This window comes from Passer domesticus, chromosome 1, assembly GCF_036417665.1.
Source record: "Passer domesticus isolate bPasDom1 chromosome 1, bPasDom1.hap1, whole genome shotgun sequence".
In the NCBI taxonomy this organism is placed as follows: Eukaryota; Metazoa; Chordata; class Aves; order Passeriformes; family Passeridae; genus Passer; species Passer domesticus.
Window position 1 is genome coordinate 29,579,496 of NC_087474.1, and position 22,919 is coordinate 29,602,414.

A 22,919-nucleotide genomic window follows, 5' to 3' on the forward strand; every position below is an offset into this window, starting at 1 on the left:
TCTCTTCATATATGTCTTCTCCCCATGCGTAAAAAGGATTTTCATTCCTTCTTCTTAAATATCTCTGTGTGTTTAATAAAAAAAAACAATGAAGAAAAATCCTGTCAAGAAAACCTCAGTTCATTTGGGAGCAATCTGGCCCCAGGCTATATTATTTAATGCTAGTATCTGCAAATTGCTAATATTAAGCAAAGTGGAGTATAGGACGTAATGACTTCACTGAATTATTTTCCTATATCTTGTGCTTATATTTGAGCATGATGTTTTTTAGGAGAGACTAGCTTGTTTCACCTATCAGTGATAGCTCATGTGATGAAATTAATGTGTACCTACATAGAAGCCTGTATATTTTCCATTTTTAACAGTACAGTTACTTTATTCTTTCTTCTTCTATGAAGCCACTATAAATATGAGAAAATTAATTCAGACAGTTTCTCCCCTTCACCTACAGCCAAAGTTCTGTAGACATAATTACAAGTCATGGCAAAATGTTAGGCAACCTATCCTTTGATTGCCTGTGGTATCTTCTGCTGTTGTTTAAACTAATCCTTTCTGTGTCTTTCATATCTGTTTCCCACGTAGAATAATTTAAAGATCAACACCAGTCCATAATTACCAACACTAAAAAGAGAATAAGCCAGGTAATAGCAATAAAACTGAACAAGACACATTACTGCAACATTTCATTATTCCAAATTATGCTACATCTACATAAAAAAGTAATTTTCAGATTAGTCTTTCCTGAAATCCTCTGAAGTGGATCAATCAAATGGGGACCAGCTGATTCCTGTTGAGAACAATGACATGGGCTTTGACGGCCTTCAGAGAAAATAGCTGTGTCTTTTTGTTTTCTTTGCAATGAAACAGTTTCAAATAATGTATGTTCTCTTTCTCCATGTATAAATTGATTTTTAGTTGTTCCAAAATGCAAAATATAATAGAAGTGCAAAGATTTGTGCAGCAAAGAGGTTAGCTAAACAGAGACCAACTAAACCAATATCAGCTGTATACCATTTCATAGTAAGTTTTAGAAGCACAGCCCAACCAATCAGACTGCTGCCATGAAAATTTGCCATGCTATGTTCCTTGTCCTCATGACCACATTCCTGGCCACGTGCTCTTGTTTTTCTCTTTTCTGTGGCATTTGGGCTCCTTGGTCAGATGATTCAGTCCTCTACAGCTGGAGTAGTCAAACACAGCAAAACCCACACCATTCCACACCTCCAGCACTTAGGCCTCTTTTCCTCAGGAAGGTGAGATACAGGATGTCTGCTATATGGGGTAGAATTAATCTAATTTTGAGTTTTGGACCCCAGTGGGATGGTTAGCATACAGCAAGTTAGCCATGTGCATTAATATTCTTGCTGTGTCAGTGTCTTAGTTCATGGTTGAATCACCATATATATTCCCTGATGGTCTTTTCAATAATTTTGTGGTATTACTATAGCAAAAAATGTTACTTCTTAGGGGCTTGTATTTGCTACTCTGCAGCAAGCTGGGGAATAAATCTTTAAGCCTCAAAAGTTTTTTGGTGTTGACTCCTCATACGACAGTTTTCCCCATGGAGAATGCCTTTGTGTGATGAACATAGTCAGCCGTGGCAATGGATTAATTAAGCTGAGCAAAGGAACAAATAATGTGCAGTAAAAATACTTACAGGGTGGCTAATGCAAAACAGTTATTTTGAACATTACCCCTATGTAGAACCACTTCTAAGAGCCACCAGTTAAAGTATTGAGCCAAATACTCATTTGAAACATAAGGCAAATTAATTATAATAATTCTGGGCCATTTGCTACTAAGACTTTCCAAGTTTCTTGCAAATACTAGGGGAACAATCTAATTTAAAAAAAAAAATTGAAAAATTTATTTTCACTTTTTTCACATTGCTAATGATCACATTTCAGAGTTTAAAGGACTAAACCAGTTTCTAATAGATCTTACTTATGTGCTTTAAGGCAGTCAGTGTGTGTATATATGTATATGTTTATAATTGCAATCCACAGCTCCATATTTGAAGATTAAATATTTAATTTTGCCTTTTTAACTGTCAGAAGAGAGTTGACAATTATAGTTGCCTTATTACTGCCCTCATGCAGGAGTGAACTGAAGCACATAGGTTTGCTGTGGTGATCGATACCTCTTGCAGTGAATGATAATTCTGCCCCAGCCTTGGTGGAGCAGGGTGGTTCAGTGTTCTCTACAGTCACACACCAAGCCAATGCCTCAGCCACTGCTGGGAATCAAGAAACCAGTGTTTGGTTCTACATTTTTTTCATTGCACCAGATATCCTCAAATTGCTTAGATTTGTACATTTTGTCCACTGAAACCAGAATTCATTTTGCTAGCCGTTGCATCTTAGTAAGTACCAAATTAGGAGCTGGCAGTGTCTCAGGAAGAAAATTCAGGAAAGCCAGAATTTGAAGCAAACACTTTTCAAACATTAGCTTTAATTTGTATTGTGGAGTTTATTTTATAATCTTAAAACCACTATTGTCCATGTCATTTAACATTAAAATTTATTATTTCCATTTTTAAATTATTGCTGTTTTTCATGCATCTTCTCGGATGGCTCATAAATTCATACATTGACTTTAAAATTTGTTTTCTGTGCTTATATGATGCATTCGGATGCAGAATATGATGAGAATTTGGTAAAAATAGAAAGGAAATTGCTGTGACTAAGCATGAAACATTTAAATAGGAGTGGAGACTTTTTCCAGTGAGTGTTGCAGAGGTTTTGTATCACATTCATCTGTCAGGGATGCACAGACAGAATATGTACAGACATATTCTCCTCATTTTAAAAAGAACTGAATAGTAGAACTGGAAATAAATGTAAGTGCAAAAGGAGTGAGTGCCTTTTCTTTTAAATGTCATCACACCTGGTGAGATCTGTGGTGATAGCATATACTGTAATCATAGCCCATTATGGTATTTTATATTTTCAATTTCATTGCAAATGGTATCTGAGATAGTATAAAAGTCATCTGTACTTTATTGTTAGAACCATCCACCTTAACAGTAATAAAAATAAATTTCTAGTTAACAGGTTTATTATTAAAGATTTCCAGTGCTGTTCCAGCATATGTATCTTGGTCTGAAATGTATTTAAGGCACAGGGTTTTCAGAGGGCAGCCCTTGCCATGTGCAGTGCAGAGCATGACAAAGGTCAGCGTGTGACAGCAGGTACTGCTGGTCACAGCAGCTCTGCAGTGAGGTGCAGCCCCCTTGCCTTCCCATCCCTGAGGGAACAGGTGGAACAGAAGGAAAAAAGGTGTGCAATGTGACATGGGGAAAGGGACTAGTATTAGAAGTGTAGGATTGAGTTCCTGCCCCACAGTGAAAAATGGTGTAATTCTGATTTGAATGAAAATGTAATGTTTATTGGTTTTCTGCTAACTCTTGGTTTTTCTTTGAGGCTGGGTTTAAATCTGTGCATAGGAGAGAGAGCTGACCCCAGTTTTTAGTGCTCTGTTTTGAGATATTGCTTAGCCAATCCTCAGTTCCCAAAGGGGAAGTATAAACAAATTCTATTCCACAATTGTCTTTCATGAGCTCTTAGCAGTTTGTTTGATATAGGGTTTATTTGAAGAACAAATGAATGACTACATGAAACACTTTATCATGCTAAAAATACTACAAAATAAAAAGCACAGCAGAGCTGGCCTTCATATGAAGAGACTGTATCCATTAAGGAAACAAAGGTGGAACTTGCCCAAGGTGCATTAAATATAATCCTAGGTTTTCTGGGAATCAACCCTACTTCTTCATTTTCAGAGCATATATTTTTCTCTGTAAATGTTCTTAGGACACTGCCATAAATCTAGTTGTTTGGTGTGTTACTCAGAAAACACTAAAGTTCTGGGCCTAGAATCGCTGACCAAGAAATATTCTGCCGGCAGGGCTTGTCGTAATTTATATTTCTCAGAGAAATCAAAAGGCACCAGTGGAGGCTAATCTCTGTTTTTGCAATTAACCTTAATCCAGTTATAACATTCCAAGTTCCAAGATGTGTTTTCCAAGTTTTCACCTACAGGAGAGATAAAAATAATGTAAATTAAATTTGCATTCATTTGTTATTAATACATACGATAGTAACAATTATTAATGGGTAACTTCAAAGTTGCAGTGGCATGAGAAAAATGCTGGGTCCCAAGCACTTCAGCTCTCTTCAGCTCTTTCCTAACTTGCAATCTAAAATGAAGTTGTATGAGGAGCAACAGGATGACTGAGAAGGTTGGGCAGTAAAATCTCTGTCTCCAGGCCCTCCTTGGATCAGATGAGGTCCTACAAGGTCAGTGGTGTCTGACACAAGCCAGAAATTGGGTTTGTAGTCATGTATTTTCTTCTCTTCATTTCCAGCTTCAGAGCCCAATTTGAAGGTACGTTCAAGATTAAAACAAAAGGTGACAGAAAGGAGAAGCAGTCCTTTACTCAGGAGGAAGGATGGAAATGTCAGTTCATTCAAGAAGCGTCTTTTTGAGGTGACAGGTGAGTAGGGATGGGGCAATTCTGTATCAGCTGCCACAGCTCACAGAATAGTGGTGGTACTTCAGAATTGAAACTGTTTGCTAAACAAAATGAGCATTTACAGTATTTGGCCTCATCCTGACTATCCTTGCTTTGACTTTGCTTTGATATTTAGTAGATTCATGGCTTTTTCATGTGATCAGGCCATATCTTTATGCAATCAACTGTTACTAGTCTATAAGACATAAATCTGAATTCACTTGATATATCAGAACTATGTCACACCAAGATGGAATTAAAATACAACTTGAATAAACATATTGGTGTCCCTGTCATGTGTGAAACCGGAAGAGAGATGTGAATGTAAGCATGAAAGTTACTAAGTGAAGTATTTTCCTGATAAATTACTTCCAGATTATAATTTTTCTACAGCTAATTTATTAATTCCATTTACTGAAGCCTCTATGAGATTCTTGATATCCATTTCCTTAATTTAGCTGATTTCTTTACCATTTGCATACTTACAAATACAGTATAATGTGAAATATTATCACTGGAGGTCTTTTCCTGATGACATTGAAAGAGCAGAAACATTAAAATAGATGTCTTCTTAGCTCTGACAATAACTTAAAGCCTTTTAGATTGCTGTTATAATTATGAAAATTGACTATATGATATTTTAGACCTTTCATAACCTGGTTAAACATTGATACCTGAAATATTTTAACCCTTGCTTTTTGTTCTCTTAACTGAAAATGGCCCGTTATTTAAATGCTTATTCATACAAAAAATGCTATTTTAATTTTCAAACAATGAGAAAAAAAGATTGCGTGTCCCTGCTTCTCTGATACAGATTGAAAATACAATGCAAGAACTTCTACATGGCCATAGGTCTTGGAATCACTTCAGTAAATCAAAGAGTAAGGGATCCAAGTAACAGTTAGGAAGCCTCCTGTGGCATCAGCCAAAGTGAAAACATATTTTTACATATGAAATAAGGCATAAAGAATAAATAAGCAAAGAAGTAGCTATAGAATATTTGCTGCTACATTTAGATATTAATTACTTCAACTACTTGAGTGCTTTAATTTGAAAGCTATCCCTTGAAAGAGGTTTACTTCCACTAGTAGGTTAAACTTACACCTTTAACCTTCTTAATTGTATCCATTACATAAATATAATTTATATTAGTGTAGAACTAGAATAACTCAATAAACAAAGTACAATGAGGTCATCCTCTCCCCCTTTGTCTTAGACAAAACTTGGGACTTTTTAAATCAAGATAGCATGCAGCCTTTGAAATCCTATTTTATTGTCTTTACATACTGTAAATATTTCTTCATATTTGTGCCAAAGATGTAATGAGGGTGTGTATTTTGCCATTAGTACTTGTAGATGTAATGATTGGTCCACAATGGGCTCATCCCCTTCCTAGACAGAAAGGATGGCAGTAGGCCTCGTGTCTCACAGAGCCAGGACTCTTTACAATTAAACAGGATAGAGTTTCTTTTCTTTACTTATCACAAGCTCTGTGTCGGTGTCTCTGCCTGATACTGAGTATCATAACCATCTTTGTGGGAAAAACAAATACTAAATTCTTCTTATGTGACATAGATCAGAAGGGGATAGAGCAAGTGTATCTTTCCTTCTTAGCTGTAAAAAGAAAACCAAAGAAATGGAAGATGAATCAAGAGTCTTTAATGTAAGTAAATAGTGTAACCAATAGCTATTTTTCAACAGCAAAAAAAAGCCCTATGCTATAAAGATTGTACAATTAATCAAGATTATGTGTACCTTTCCAGAGTAAAATTCATGTATGTTTAATCTGTTTTTCAGAATCCTCAGTCAGTAGCAGCTCCCCTGGATCTGGTCCCAGTTCCCCAAGCAATGGCCCGACCAGCAGTACAACAGAAAATGACACCTCAGTTTTGCCATCTAACATTCAAGCTGAGGTAAGGCTCATTATTGTGTAGATAATTGCTTAGGTTTCTAGATTGAAGAGGATGGAAAATTTGATTTGATCGTACTCACAAGCAGAGTAATTGGGATACCAGGACACTACAGGCTGACATCTCAGTATGTTATATATGAGGTATATTTTTATGTATGAGATGCATGTTCAGTAGAATCTATGATAACAAAAGTTCAGGGAAAAGCAGCGGTAGTGCTACTGGAAAAGTGGAGGGAGCTGTGAAAGGAACTTGGTTACAGAATATTATCTTCTGGGATGACTTGAAAGAGGTGCTCATTGCTGAATGCTGACACAGAACTCCTGCATACAAAACAGTGGTTTATGCATTGGTGATCCTTACGCATAAGAGCTAAGGTGGTCCCAAGTTCAGATGAATGCTGAAGTAGATTTCTTTAATCACAGTATTTGAGTTAGGTGACTAAATACTCGTTAAATCTCCCTTTTATTTTACTGTATCTCAGTTTCCTTATCAGGGCAGTACTTAACCACCATAAATGTCATGCCAGAATTCTTGAATACTTGTTTTGTAAAGTGAGATTGTAAACGGAAGGAATCTTAACTACTCCTTATTCTGTTTCATACATACGTGCCTATAACAACAGGAATGCAGATGGTAAATCAGTTGTGATAAACCTCATTTAGCACAGATGACATGCCCAAGTCATGCTTTCCATGGCAATATTGTAAAGGGACAGTAAACTAATTTGCCTTAAGAGAGACTCAAATTCCACAATGTACTATATCCAGCCTATACTTACCACAGTTCCTGCTTTGGTGGCAAGGTTTTCTATTAATTGTTTTATGCTGTTTATGTTAGAAAAATTGCATAAGAAAATGTGATTCAACAGAGTTTTAGTTAATGGAGCTATTTCTCCAGGTCAGTGGCAGGACAATCACCTAAAAAAAAACCCCTGGAATGGGCAGTTCAACCTCCAGCAGTGACTTTTCCCCATAATGAATTAATTGTGTGTGTGAACTATGATCCAGGGGGCAGGTGGGTGACCTCTGCACACTGATTAGTAGCCTCTCTCTGGCCCGTAACCAAAAAGAAAAAAAAATTGCATTGATGGCTAACATGTGGTCTTGTCTCATAGCCCCCCATATGTGATTGCAAAGAAATTTAAATGATGCAGAGTAAGATCCATCATTAGGATTAGATCAGATCCTAGTTCAGTGGAATTGTGTGTTTTAATACTGGGAATGTTTTAGATAGCAGTTGATAATATGTGGGTGTTATTATGTGCTGTATGAAACAGAAAATCTTATCCAATTGGATCTTTTATTGACTTGAGGATTCTATAAAATGAAGGGCACTAAACTCTCAGACTGATACTTGGTGCTCATGACTTTGCATGTTACAGTTTCTGGATACTTGCACCATACAGGCTGGTCAGGCTAGTGGTCTCTGGGGAGATTTGGAAAGGTTGTAGCAAGAACCAGTAGTTATATTCGGTTTGCTAGTAGAACATTACATTGCATATTACTTGCCACTTCTGTGCCAGACATCGAAAGTTATAACCCCAACCTACATTCAAAGATGCTCAAAGGAGCCTCAAGTGTTCCTTTAGAAGCTGAGCACTTCATGCTGGCGTCAGTCACTTGACTTGCTGAACTTGCTAAGCTGGAACTACAGGCTTCCACTTCTGGATCCAGTTGGGGATTTCTTTACCTCTCTGGTTACTTGACTGTCAGTGCTGTGGTCCTGTGGGTTCAAACATTTTCCATAAATCTCAGCTTCAGTGATTTTTATTTCAGTGGGATTTTCTTTGGTGGTTTAACAGCAGCAAAATTCCTACATATCTCTTTCCTAGTTTAGTGTTAGCCAGCTCTCAAGGGCTATACAGCTAATCAATTTTTAATACAATTCACAAAGTACAGAAGTTTCTAATAATAGTTGAGTGTTCCAAAATCACCCAAAATATCACTTGTTTTTCTGTAATCCCATATGACTCACATGGCTGTTGTTTCATAATCGTTGTTGTGACATTTGCAGTAAGTGTTGTGCTCATATCTGAGTGGGTGGATGGCCGTGGTTTTCATGGCAGCAAATAAAACACTTTTTGCTGGGGAAAAACAGGTTGCTATGACAGTCATTTACCAGTAAAACATGAGTCAGTACCGTAAATGATTACACTCCAGTGCAGGGACAAAATTAGAACATTATCAGTAATTAAACTGCTTTTTAAAGTATTTTTACCACATCCATTGGAATAGTGAGACTTTTAAGTGGTTTACTCTCTGGAGCAGACAGTCTGGTGGGTAGATCGTTACAAATTTTTGAATGAACAAAGGTGCACTGCACATGCTGCAGCTTTGCAGATAATCTTTTACTATCACAGTTCCCTTAATGGTACTTTCACTACCATTTGTTAAAACACTGGTCTCATTATATGAAACTTGAAAGTTGAACTCAGGATTTTAATTGCACCTTATAAATAAAATCCTGTTTTTATTAGGCACAGTTGTCTCCAGTATCATCAAGGTTCACCGCAGTAGCTATTTGTCTCCTGTAGCATGCCATACTCTTTCAGGTCACCTGCTGTGCTGGGGCTAAATCATACTTGCCTGAGAAATGCAAGCAGAATTGAGCCTCTGCACAGCATGTCCCTTGAGTTCAGAGGGACAACCTGCTTTAGTCATGTGAAATGATTAATTTTAGGCATTCATGGTCTGGTCAAAAGCCATTGAAGGCAATGGAAAGTTTCCAGTTGGTGTTACTGGGCTTCAGATCAATTTCTTTCTTCTATTTGTGATTTGGAAAGCAGTATTTCCTAGAATAACATTTGATTATACAGGAGACATAAATTACATAAGTGACAGATAAACACATATTTGTTTTATACAACTCCACAGCCCCATGCTTTTAATACTCAGCTCCTTGAGATGATCTCTGTGGAAAAATGTGTAGGTTTCTGACTAGCTGATGAGGTTTGTGTCAAGTATGTGAAGTGAGTCGAAATTAATTTTTTCAAAGATCACCCCAAAAGCCTCAAGAAATACAGGTGTAAGTAATTGTAAATATTGAAAGCTGTGACAATTAGCTCCGCAATTGACAAGTATTAAAGCTAAACCACTTTGTCTTCCCCTCTTAATCTATAAATGTGCATATAAACATGCACATATAGGTGTTCCTGCCTCTCGGCAGGTCCCACAGCACAAATGAAGTACAGTTGCTCGTGGTTAGTTGTTGATCATCGTGCACTGTTACACTGAGTTCTTGTACTCTATTTTGAGAAAGAGGATAACTCTGTTGACAGGCTATTTTAAGCATCAGTAAGCAGGATCTATGGACCCAAGGAGCAGGTACATGGAGGAGCAAATAGGGCATGTTTCTCTTTGGGGTAATTTAGGTGCCAGTCCAAACTACCATGTCTGCGTGTAGGACACACATGGCTTAGCCACTGTGCTGCCAAATGACTCTCTTGGCAACTCCTACATGTGCCACCATTGCAAGTTGTTGGTTGACTGTGTAAAAAGAAAAGCTGCAACTGGGATCACAAATCTCTGCCTCTGGGAGACCCTGCTTGAGTAGGGTGGTTTGATTTGATCCAGTAGTCCCTTTGAACCTTACCCATTCTGGGATTCTGTGATGCACAGAATCTATATAGGTGGGCTACTGCTTTTGTTTTGGGAGATGAGGTTAAACTGATGCTTGGGATAATATTACCTGAAAATATTTTAAAAAATCAATCACTTATCCAAATGAAAACTACAGGTTATTATCAGTATTAGAAATTAAAGTAAGATGCTTTTACTAATAAACTTCTGTTTTCAACATTAAACTGTTGTGGTAAATATCATCATCACTGCTTCTGCCTGATGAAACAATCAGAAACAACCTTAGTGTGGTAGTGTGTTTTACTCTATACACCCTGCCATTGTTATTTTTATTAATTCAGATCTTAGAAGGTAATAGTGGCATATCAAAAACCAAATATTAAACATAAATCTTTCAAGTGGCTTTGTATCAATGCTTCAGTTGCTACAAATTTGATTATATTCTAGGAGGCACATTGGAATGTCCTTTTTCAATTAAATATTTGTTGATTCCCTCCATAATATCTCCATAGTTTTGATACTAAATCCATACTTGGATTTATTCATGGTCAAAGGTGGATGTTATCAAGGCAAGACACTGTTAACCAGGAATTAATGTAATATACAAGTGGAGCTTCTTTGTTTCCTATGCTATCTGTTGACATTCCCTAGGTACCAAAAGAAAATTACAGGGATAGACTTCTACTGTTATTGTCTCAGTGATAGGCCGTATCTCCAAACAAACTGTATGAGGAAGGTTATGTTTTGGAATAACATCCTGTGTTTTTGTGCTTAACCACTTTTCATTGATGGTCTGAAGTTGCATTGTATTAGCACGAAGTATTTTACAGAGTTAATTGATATTCCAGGTTTGTCCAGGGGAAAATCTACAGCTCCCCACAACATGCTTGACAAGTTATTATATTTACTTTAGTCAAAGCCCGAGTGTGCAGTATCCCTCTTGGAGGTGGTCTATTATTGGAGTCCCATATGCTTTTTGTTTGGGAAGAAAGCAGTCACTGTGTCATACTGTTACACAGGGTATTCTTTTTCAAGGATGTTGTTCCCTTGGGGACCATATCATGCCAGAGTTCCTAAGTCTAATAAGACCTTTGTAGCTCTTATTGAGTCAAAGTTCTGGGAGGGAAGCAAGAGTTAAACAGAAAATATAATTCAAGCAACTATACTAGACCACATGTTGAAAAATATCACTGTTCAAGCAGAAAGGCAAAGGCTTCAAAAAGATTCCTGATGTGGTAATCTTGTTATGTTTCTTCTAAATTAATCTGTGGAAATAAAAAGGGTGATCTTTATAGAATGTCTGGTTTTATTTTATAGTAATTAAAAATATATCAGCATTTCCATGTCCCTGAAAACTATATCACAAGTCTTCAAAAGAAGTGTTAAAAATTTTAACTTGAATGGATTAGGAAAACTGTGAGGGGTATCCCATTATCAAAGAATGACAGGATGCTGGCTTTGTATATGTGCAGACAGAGAGAGAGTCTGTTATTTTAAATGGCAGATGCCTTACTTTCTACACAGAATTTCCATGTTAATGGAAGCAAATAATGTACCTGAAACATACCCATATTATAATCTGGCTAACAAAGTATATGGACTAGTTAAAAACCACATTTTGTACCTTACAGCTGAAGTCATAACAACCCTGGTGAAGGTTTAATACATCCATATTCATGATTCAGCTGGATATAACCCTGAGTTCACTAGATAAATTCCCACTGAATTTGTTGGAGTGACTGTCCAGTTGATGAGAAGAACTGACATTGAGTTGATGAGAAGTTGATAAGATGATCTAGGAATCCTCAAGATTTCAGCTTTCCTTGGAAGTTTGATTTATTAACCAAGGAATAATCTCAGACATAAATCAGCTGTTTTCTTAAGAAAAAAACTATCAACAGTGCTTTCACAGGGACAGTAATTTTCCGTATCTGAACTCCATTGGGTTGCAAACCAATGACTGGCACATAATTGGCTTTCTGTGTATCGGGGTAAAAGCATAAAATAACCAAGATAAAAAGATTGGAGATTAACTTTCATTGGTTTTCCCCTTTATTCCAGCACTTGGTTTCCCAGCAACGTCTTTTGATACAGGATGAATCAGTGAACTTGTTGAGTCTGTACACATCCCCTTCTCTGCCCAACATTACCTTGGGACTTCCAGCAATACAACCTCAAATGAGTGTAAGTGACCAGTCTCAAGCCTTCCTGCATATGTTTGCTTCCAGAAAACCTACTTTCTGATTGTTCTCTTTATATTTTTAGCATTTTGGAACACAGGCAATTCAGAGCAGGCACCAGACCTCTCGATGCATTGGGCACAACTTGAAAGCAATATTCATTCTTGATCTCAAATAAACATGTGCCAGTGTGGATCTTAGCTAAGTACAGGCCACATGCATTGCATTTATGCCAGAGAAAATATTTCAGATGTGGCAAGAAGTATATGATTATTTAGTATAAAATTTAAATAATATGATAATTTCTATCTGTAGCTTTTTTATGAGAGTCCAGTAATGACCTAAACTGAGTTGGAATGTTGTAGGAGAAGAATGTAGTATTACTCTAGCTCAGTAAAACACCCGAAAATTCTGCTACTTTCAAACTTTACAGCAGGTCAAAATTTACCTGCTTTCCAACAACAACAACAAAGTAAAAATATTGATATGTGGTGGTTCTATACAATAGTATGAGAATTGGTAACTTCTATAAAGAAATTAGGAGTTGTAAGCACAGGTTTCCATGGACGTAAAAAAAAAATCTATACAATCCACAATGGTTTGTAGTAATGCTACTTAATTCCAGTGCTAAATGTAGTTTCAAGTCAAAGTTCCATGTTATTTTATGGCTTTTGCCATACAATACATTTACCGTTCTTAGCAGTAATATATTTTTGCATTCTGAGATTTTAACATCAAGTACAGAACTTTGCAAAGAAAATTATGTAAGCCTGAAATCAGTTCTCTAGAAATATAAGCAAATTATTGTTTTTGAAAGATGGAAAAATTGAACTTCATGAAAAGTAATGCTTACTTTCTCAGAGGATATTATCAAAAACTTCTTAGCTGTTTCACAAAAAATATAACTAGCTTCAAAGTAAATTTATAACATTAAAAATAAATGAAAATATGTTTCATTTGCTCGCTCAAATTTTATAAGCTTTTGATGTGCCAATTAGCACCAAATATTACTTTTGGCATTAGAAAAAACAAAGGGATTGATTTATACAAGTAATGTTTATTTCTGTTACTAGAACAAGCAGTTGCAAATTGAATGTAAAGCTTACTTTGGTGTTTGTTTTTCAGGGGAGGGAGATAGCAGTGTGAAGCAAGCACAAACCAAAAAAAAAAAAAAAAAAGAAAAAAATGGTGAAAGCCTTATTTTAGAATTTAATGGAATTCACATTATCAGAGATACTGTTTTTACTATGACTTACAGTGGTTATCTGCAAGCCTGCATATTTCTGTTAATTTATTATTCTTGCTGTAAGAATTGTTATTCTGCTTGAACTACCATTTCAAGATTTTTTTTAAATAGGCAAAGAACAAATTAATATAAAGTACATTTGCAATGATGAAGGGCCAAAACTTCCAAAATATATAAATCAATAACTGTGCAATTTATAAGGCACTTCAAAATGCCACACGCATAAAACATCTCTTGATGATTCTGTAGGTGAGAGTCTAACTGTATAAGCTTGCTATGCAAAGAGTAAAAACTTACTATTGTGCTGTCCTTCAGGGAGTCAGGGAGTGCTCCAGGAAAAGTAATAGCTTCCCACTACTACAGGTAACTATTTTGTTTTGCTGATTGGCTTGCTGTGTATGGAAAGTTATGTGAAAAACCAAGCCTTGCCTATTTCAAACTCAGTGCAAACTATTTCCTCTGATCCTCTGGTTTCCTGTGCAGGAGGCTGTGCATAGGTCTTTAGGAATTTTAAGGATAGGTCCCGTCCTTGCATTAATAATGTTCTAACTAGTAATTCCTTATGCTTTGGCTTTTATTGCTGACTTTTTTTTCAACTGGTTTCAGTAGTCATTTTCTCACAGCATTACTTTTAACTGGCATGTTCTTCCTTTTCATCTTGTGGTCAAAGTGTATGATAGGGATGTTAACCTTTCCTTCTATATGTGTTCATGAAGACATCAAACCATCTAATCAAGCAGAGGTATAAATGGCCACTTACTTCTCTGGAAAGCAGTTACCAATGCTGTTGTTCTTTGACAGGCTTCGTCGTCATTCAAAGAAAAGCAGAAGGGGGAGACCCCACCACTTAGGCAAGGAGTGGCCTTGGCTGGACAGTATGGAGGAAACATTGCTCCATCATCAACTCATCCTCACATTGCTTTGGAGGGAAAGCCAAACAGCAGCCACCAAGCTCTCTTGCAGCATCTGTTACTGAAAGAACAAATGAGACAGCAAAAACTTCTTGTGACTGGTAATGACCAAAACTCCAGCAATGCTGATTTAAGATGTTTTTAATGACACTTGTGTTCTGTTTAAACTAAATGCAGTAATAAAAATACCACACATCCTAAGTCTTGGGAAATGTGGAAGGGTGGAAGACAAAAGGACAGCATCTTTGTTTTCCCTTTTAGTGATTCTGTTGCAGTCTGTTAGCCTGAAAGAATTTAATGATTACAGAAAAGAGAAAATGATTACTTCATCACATTCTTTTGTAGCAGCTGAACTTCCCAGCATGGTGAGGCACGTGATACACGTCCCACTGCATCAGTGCAGATGTAGTGTTCTGCAATATACACCCCTCTTCTCACTGAAAACTTTCTTTCCTGTTAAAACTATTAGTTTGCTGTTTTTTGCAGGGGAGTGAAATGTCCCTGTTTTGCAGGAGCAGTTCCTCTTCATCCACAGTCTCCTTTAGCAGCAAAGGAGAGAGTCTCACCTGGCATAAGAGCTGCCCACAAACTGCCTCGTCACAGGCCACTGAACAGAACCCAGTCTGCTCCTCTTCCTCAGAGTACTTTGGCCCAGCTGGTCATCCAGCAGCAACATCAGCAATTTTTGGAGAAGCAGAAACAGTACCAGCAGCAGATCCACATGAATAAGGTGAGTTCCCAAAGTAAAGAATTTCCAGTAAATTTAAAGGTGAAAACTAACAATGAAGATTAGTTATTGGCACCATGTCATCATGGACAATACAGAGGTTCTTGCAGGAGTATCTTTTTTTTTTATGCATAGTTGATTTATACATTCGTAAAGATCTTAATTTTAAAGTTGTGAAATAGGCTCCAATTCGAAAAAATAGAGTTGCTTACAGTTTTACCTGACAGGTGTTTTCTGTTGAATGGTAAATTATGTCTTAAAAATTGATGTGTACTTCTGAGCTGCAGCAATGACTCCACTTGCTGCTTTTGAATTGTATTAAAACTTTTCTTATTGTGGACTAGAATGTTGCATAAATAGATAACTCATTTGAACCCAAATCAGATAATTATTAAATTGATGGTTTTATATATGAAACATCTGGAGAAATTTTTAATCTGTGTTTATCGAACTGACTTTTCTCTGTGAGTAACATGAATGTTTTTTACCTGTATGGTGATATAAAATGGCCATATAAGGAGAAAGAGAAAAATGTCCTGTTGCTGGTATCTGGCACAGAGTTGAATCGTGTCATACAAGATTCCCTGTACAGTTACACCTTTAGGTGTAAGGGAAATAAGAAAACGGACCATCCATTAATAAACAAACAACAGATTCTAAATAGATTTATCAGGAAGCAATAATTCTACAATAAAATCAATTTGCTACCTGCTCTGAAATTAAGATATGCAAGTAATTGCATGTTTTTATTTGGAGAACATTTTTCTGCACTTAGTACACAGCTTTCCAAAATTTGTTTGCTGAAGCTCCACTAGTATTACAAAGATTTAATTACATATCTTTAGTTCTCTTCTTTTGTTTTAGTGTTACTCAATAACTATACATAAGAAGCAATGTGAAAGAAGAAAAGATGAAAACTGGGCATTCAGTTCTTGTACCTAAGGAAAAAAAATCAATCCACCTTACTTACTGGGCAAATTTCCCAGGGGTTACTGATTCTTTGGAATCTACTAAGAATTCCCAACAAAATTAGAAACAAACCTAGAGTTTAAGTACATACTTTGTACAGTGGTTTGGTTATTAAATCTTGTCTTAATTAGGAAAAATGAAGACCAGAAAACTTCAAAGTTCAGAGCTGATCCTTGCATGTTAACCCCTCTCAGCTTGGGTGTTTTGATTACTCAGCTAGGACTCCAGTTGGCTTTTCTTTGAGTATGCATTCCATATGTTTAATCAAGATGGCATATGTATATCTCGTAGCCTCAGGTTTTGAAAATATTTCACCTTCCCTCAATTGTCTAAAAAGACTGTTTAACTGCTAAAGTGCTGAGTCTTTGTACTACAAACCCATCAATTCATGCATTCCTCACAAAGCAAAGAACCCCACTGACTTGTTTTTCTTAGATAATATGGTTATTGATATAAATTCTACCATAGCATTTGGGGGTATGTGATGTGGCATTATGAGCATTTGTCCCCAGCGTGAAAATGAAACTTGAGGCACATAACCGTATATTTCTAGTCACGTAGGACTAGGAATGTGTTGCATCTTACTATAGATAGATGGGATAAGGAAGGAAAAAGATTGGAGGTGGTTCATAATAATGCTTGTTTCAGTAATTTTTTCTTTCAGTTGAACTACGGTGAAAATACAGGCTAATGAGGATAATTCCCTCTCATACTTAAAATATGCCTTCATTCTCACATGGTTCTTTGTGATGAAGAGACAAAACCAGTGAATCTAGCTTTTATTCTGTACAGTATAGTCCATATAGATATGCAGAGAGGCCCTACCCTAGGGCCTCTCTCTGCCTTGAACCTCCATAACCTACTTTTGCCCTAAGAGCTTCTCAGTCTCCTTTACTCCTACTCCCAGAGCAACCAGGCTTCTTCAGGAGCACAGTAACTCCTCAGAGCAGCAAATGCCTGAGGAGGAATGAGATCATGCTGCAGCCAGAGAAGCAGTGGGTTTTCTGAGGATGGATGTGTTTTATCAGACTTTAAAGTTTGCAGCATCTAGATTCTTCTCCATGCTCAGAAGAACCGTTTTGAAAAATAGTGCTGAAAAATGTCAGTGCCCTAACCATGTGTCTGTCCTCTGCAAGGACACAGAAAGCCAGGGAGTTTCCTTAGGTACTTGCAGAACCTGATTTTTATAAACTGGAATTTAAGGGTAGCCAATAGACAAGAGCATGAAAAAAGATGTAGTAGCTTTTAAATAGTAAATTTAAGGACATCTTCTTTAACTTTTTAGCTAAAAGTTCAGATTAAACTCCTGTGACTACAAAAGGTTTTTGAACTCTGCTAGAGTGGTAGAATATAATTTGTTCAGTCTTAAAACTTGCCTCTCTTCACAGTTGAAGTTAGTTTTTCATTTCATAATTTGCACAGCTTTACAATCAAACTCTGCAAAGCAGAGTTATAGTTATTTGAAACTTTAAATAGTAGATATTCTAGACCAGATAGGAAAGCAGCTAAATATTTTATTACTTAGGATAAGTTTGGGCATGCATGAAGTGAGCTTGATTTTTCTGTTGTTCTGTCCTTTACTATTCATGGGCTGTATAATGAAATCTGCACACAGATATAAGTCCTGCCTTTTCAGTCATGGGCAATGCATAGGTTTCATTTAATAAGGAATACTCAAGGACCCTAAAAGTTTTGGCAATAAAAGACCAGAACCATTTTAAACTGTTAAGGCTGTGAAATGCTAGTTGACCAAGATCTTAGAGCAAATTAATGTCTTTTTTTTTTGTTTTGTTTTCTATTTCCCTTAGGATTTTTTAAAGATTCTTATGTTTAGGTTGTCAAGTACTTAAGTCCTTACTATTCAGCTGAACCCAAAATTTGAGTATTTGCCCTGAGCTAAGATGACAAGGCAAGTGTCAGCACTCCCTGATAACTGGTTTTGGATTGATCTCTTTGGCTGACTTATAGGTGTAACAACAAAAAAAGTAAGAGAACCACCTTTCCTCACCCCATTGTTCTTGTAATTATATTGTATTAAACAAACAAACAAACCACTTTTTTTTTTTTTTTGTGAGTCAAAAATACACTTCAGCATCAAGCCAGTGCTGCTGTGAGGGTGATAACAAGCAAAATCTAACATAGGTCAGAGGTAAAGGATTCCCCTAGATCATTTACATTCTGAAAAGAAACAAATCATTGCCAAAAGGTGTGCCTCTGTCCTTACTAGCAAAGAGGAGATCCCCTAAGGATTATTTCTGGTCAGCTGTCAGATGCCTGGCTTTTGATGTGGGAAATGGTATATGTCTCCACTGAAGTCTGACATTTATACCTGTGGGATCTAGTACACTGACCTTCTGAAAACATTCTGCAAATGTTGACATCTCTTCCAAAAGTAGGTAAAAACCCTTGTCCCAGAATTAATAATGAATGTGAAGTAATCTGAACTCAGCTTGTCTTAGGGAAGACCAGCTTTGCCATTGTCAGCTTTAATATACTTCTGTCCAAATGACAGCTTATTTCCTCATAACACCCTTTGATCACCATTGCAGATCTTCATTCTGCTCAATAAAGAGAGACCAAAGTCCAAAACCCCCAGTTAAAATTAGTGCAATTGGATACCAAAAGACCACTACTACAATAAAAAAATCTAAAATCTTGATATTATTGTGTATATCTGTATCGAGAAAACTTTGACCCAGCCATTTGCAGAAAAAAAATGAGGACTTTGATTTAACTAATCTAAATGTAAAGCCCCTAGCAGAAAAAGAATAAAGAAAATCTCAGAAATCATAATGTGAAGAGTACATGAACAAAGTCATCTATCTTTAGAAGTTATTTTTGCCATATATGATTAATAAGGCCTGCCTCTTTTGAAGCTGAAGTTTTCACTGGGTCAAAGATTTTATTTGATCAATGCAGGAACCTTATTGGTGTTCTTAAGTTGTGTTTTCATAGTGTTTTGGCAATTTGTTTTCCCTTGTAAAATTCTCTGTATTGGAGAAGTAAAGGGTAAAATGATGGGGCAGTTGGTATGTGCTCTAAAGTATGGGAGGTATATGGATAATGTTAAGGCTTATATAAGAAACACCTGAATTTCAGTTTTAATTTTATGATGTTGGTTGATTTAAAGCATCTCTGTATAGGGAGTCAGTGACCAGGAAACCCTGTGAGGTAAAAAAATATATAGGAAGTGAATATTCATTAGTACTTGGATAGTGTTCTCAGTTTACCAATATCTCTTAACAAAAAATGAAAAATAATAAAGAAATTGATGTTGACGGAAAAATGGAAGTATTATTTATTGCTAATAGCAATATTAAAAAGATACCGTTAACCCCAGATTAACCGTTCACTTCTCTGAATGATGTTTAATGGAATGTGGAAGACCAGGTTCAGCAGCAGTAAATCAGTCTAGCTTCATTAAACATATTACACTAAGGTTTTGGCTTTGCAGCTTACAAATCTGATTAGCATCTTCTGTAGGTGAGAGATAATCTTTCAAATATTGCTAATAGCAGGAGATTATTTGGGAAAAAACTAAAATGAACTGTGGTCTGTTTGGAACTGGACAATGCCCGGAGCATTTTCTCCTTTATTGAAAGCTAATGTTTAAGTCATAATGCAGAAGAATGATTTTGAAAGATAAATACATCCCTTAGAAATATTGGTACTACATGAGTAACAGAGACAGCAGGAAGCAGGTGCCAAGTTGTTTTCAGTGCAGCACAGCACACATAGCTGGTAGTCTGACTGCCATAGAGAAGAAAGGGGAAAAGGTGTCTTGTGAGAATATACATGTGCTCTTAGAAATGACTGCCATGTATTTAAAATGAACATTTAATCAAGGATGGAAACGTCTTGTTTGGCTGCTGCAGGACTTTGGGATTTTGTCTCTTTGTAAAGACATCTTATTTAAAACACTGTATTTTAAACGACATATAATTTCAAAGGAGAAAATGACAGGGGCTGCAGATGAAGGACAGATAAAATGATCTTTTGCAGTGTCCAGATTATTTATTCTTCCATTTTTTTTGTACAACCAAGCAAGTTAGGATATGTTTGATGTCTTTTTCTTTGATTGGACTCTTGCAGTTATACAATGGAGTTGATATCTGTAAATACTTCTCCTGCTGATACTATTTACTTTGACTCATGCATATCCCTGACAGCTTAATTTCCTGAGGATAAAAGCAAAACATATATAGGTTATATTAGCATGAAGACATTTTTTTAGTGACCACTTAAATTGGAATAACTGGTATCAGTAAAGTATACTGGTAAAATATAACCAATACATGCAACCCTTAAATTATTAGGGAAACAAACGATGGTTTTGTTATTATTTTTAAACAAAAACCCACTAAAACTCAGATTAAGCAATTACTTTTTCAAAATAAAAAAGAGATACATTAAAATTAGGAGGAATTCCTCCATGTAGCTACAGATAAAGCCAGAAAAAAAAGGGGAAGTGGGGGTTTAAAGTGAAAGGTTTAAACATTAAGTGTGAGCAGAAGTATCCAGCTGTGCAGTGAAAGGACCTGAGCAGGATTTAATTCAGAACATTTTCTGTTGTGTAACCCTTCTTTAGATAGAGAAGATAGAAGTACAGACTCTAAACTGCTATCTTCACATGTTTCCAGATACAGTAGTATCACTAGGAGATATAATTTAAAATGAGATGTTTCTGACTTAGGAGAAGTGTCCAGTAATGCTACTAGTATAATTACTGCAATAGGATGGGGCCAAGCTGTCTTCAAATAAAACTTCAACAGATCTAAAAGCATTGTGGTGATACAGAGAAAGCAGTCAGCTGTGGCTTTACAGTCTGAGCAATTGAAGAGATTTTCATGTTTTGGGTCATGTCCCCCCCGTTCCATCCATGCAATTTGATCATGCTTCATCATATGAGAAGACATGACTGTAATGCCTCATAGCCCCTTGCCTGAGGCTTAGTTAAAATCACAGTGGAAAGGATGTTTTTAATAAAATTTTGTAGTAAAGAAGGTAATATAAATGCACTTTTAAAACTCTATTGAGTAAATATATAAAGACTTGAATTTCACAGAGCTTTAGAAAATTTAATTTGCTTATCTCCTCCTGTTGCGGAAATCTAGAGCAAATCATCTGCTGAGTTCCACAGCATGGGAGAAGGGTCCAAAACATGAACACAGCAAATTGAAATGCACACAAAATCCACTCTAAGTCTCTGCAGCCCCCTTAGGTGTGGTTGTTCTCTTCACTGATTGCATGCAAGAAGTGTCTGAAGGTGATCCATATATAGTTTCTATACTACAGTCCATTATGTGCTGCCTCAGAAAGCTCAGCAGCAGATCTGTACCCATGCAGCAGTGCAAAGAAGAAAGAGCCTGACATAAAAGTGAAAAAGCATAAAAGAAAGGAGAACAGTAATGAGCTAAATATGTGTCTTAACTTTGCTGTGGGGATGCACTCATTTTCTCTTGGCTTCCCCTGCAGAAAAACCCACCTGGTGTCAAGTAACTGGCACAGGGAATGGTTTACAGATGGATCAGCCTCAGTGATTCTTGTGGTTTATATGATTATCTGTCACACAGATGTTTCAGCTTGTATTTGCTCACTTGCAGCCAGCCATGCAGCCCTACCTGCTTTTATCTTCCTGCTTGAGGAGTGGGGAAGGCTCCCCACAAATGGTTAACTAATTAGCAATAAAAATAAATAAAAAAATAAAAATAATAATAATGATAGTAAGCAAAAGGAGTGTACCTGAGCTGATTACATGCAGTTAGATTTAGTACCTTCTTGGTCAGTGTCATCCCCTGAGAAACAACTGGAAAAGATTTATAGGTTTGATCTGAGAAATTTTTCAGACTCTGCGTAATGAAAGGAGACTCTCCACATCAGCTGAAGTAGTAAGGGCATGCCACCTGCAGCATGCAGGGTACTCACGTTGTGATTTGCCAGTTACTACAGTAATGAAGAGGGATTTTTAATTTGTTTCTTTTTAGTAAGCCATTAAACTCCCATTACACCTCAAAAAGGAAGGTTTACTGTGACAATAGCCAGATAGGCTTCCTCTGAGAAATTTGTTTCTTCACTGATGTGAGGCATATGCATCAGAGCATCAATTGGAACTGTATAAATTGATCTTTCAACTCTCCTTGTTGACTTCATTGGATTTCCTAAATCCAGCTGCAGTTTCTTGAACACAGTTTACATGACAACCCAGCATTTTTCTATATGCATTAGCAAGCTGAATGAAACAGTATGGTCTATGGTTTGTGACAAAACCAGACATCCTGCAGCCATTCACATACTCAGTAATTGAGTATATACCAGTAGTTAAAACTCAGTCTGAAAGACATGACTGGGGGGAGACAGATGGGAAGAGGAAAGTATGTAAGAGTAGAGGTAAAAGGTGTTTTTTCCCCTCAAAGATATTTGATTTAAATGATACAAAACAGTATTTACTGAAATTGGGTGGGCCAGTTGAATAAATGATAATTAGTCACTGGACCCTGCAACTTCTTACTCACATGTCTGATTTCTGGCTCTTTCAACAAAGTGGGGTTTTTTTTCAGTTTAGGTTTTTGGACTGCATTTGGAGAATTTTGGAGTGCATTGGCTTCATCTTAAACAGCAAAACACAAAGTGCACATGATTGCAACACTCAGGCATCCCGCACTTCTGCAGAGCTTTAAAATAGCAGTTACAGGGCTAGAGCTGATGTTGCCTTGAAAGCTGTGTTATGTCATCACTGCTGGTACTGGGATACCTGTACAGTGCACCACAAAGTCATGGACAGACATACTTGTAGTATCCTTGTGCCCCAGGATAGGGGACTGACACCAGCTCTTTGTCACTTTGCCTTTGTTGGGTTTCAGTGCCTCTTCATGCTTTAATTGA

General features: G+C 36.7%; 1 protein-coding gene across 19 annotated transcripts in view; it reads left to right on the plus strand.

Moving 5' to 3' along the window:
- The window catches only part of HDAC9 (histone deacetylase 9), a 452,594-nt gene that overhangs the window by 242,355 nt on the left and 187,320 nt on the right, over window positions 1-22,919 (plus strand). For 15 of the 19 annotated variants that reach the window (XM_064411632.1, XM_064411622.1, XM_064411704.1 and 12 more), the window contains 6 exons: window positions 4,367-4,495; window positions 6,311-6,426; window positions 12,066-12,188; window positions 13,746-13,793; window positions 14,232-14,442; window positions 14,854-15,071. In XM_064411632.1, coding sequence (XP_064267702.1) covers window positions 4,367-4,495; window positions 6,311-6,426; window positions 12,066-12,188; window positions 13,746-13,793; window positions 14,232-14,442; window positions 14,854-15,071 — 845 coding nt within the window. The remainder of the gene's footprint in view (window positions 1-4,366; window positions 4,496-6,310; window positions 6,427-12,065; window positions 12,189-13,745; window positions 13,794-14,231; window positions 14,443-14,853; window positions 15,072-22,919) is intronic. The other 4 variants (XM_064411647.1, XM_064411652.1, XM_064411639.1 and 1 more) reach the window with 1 other exon arrangement.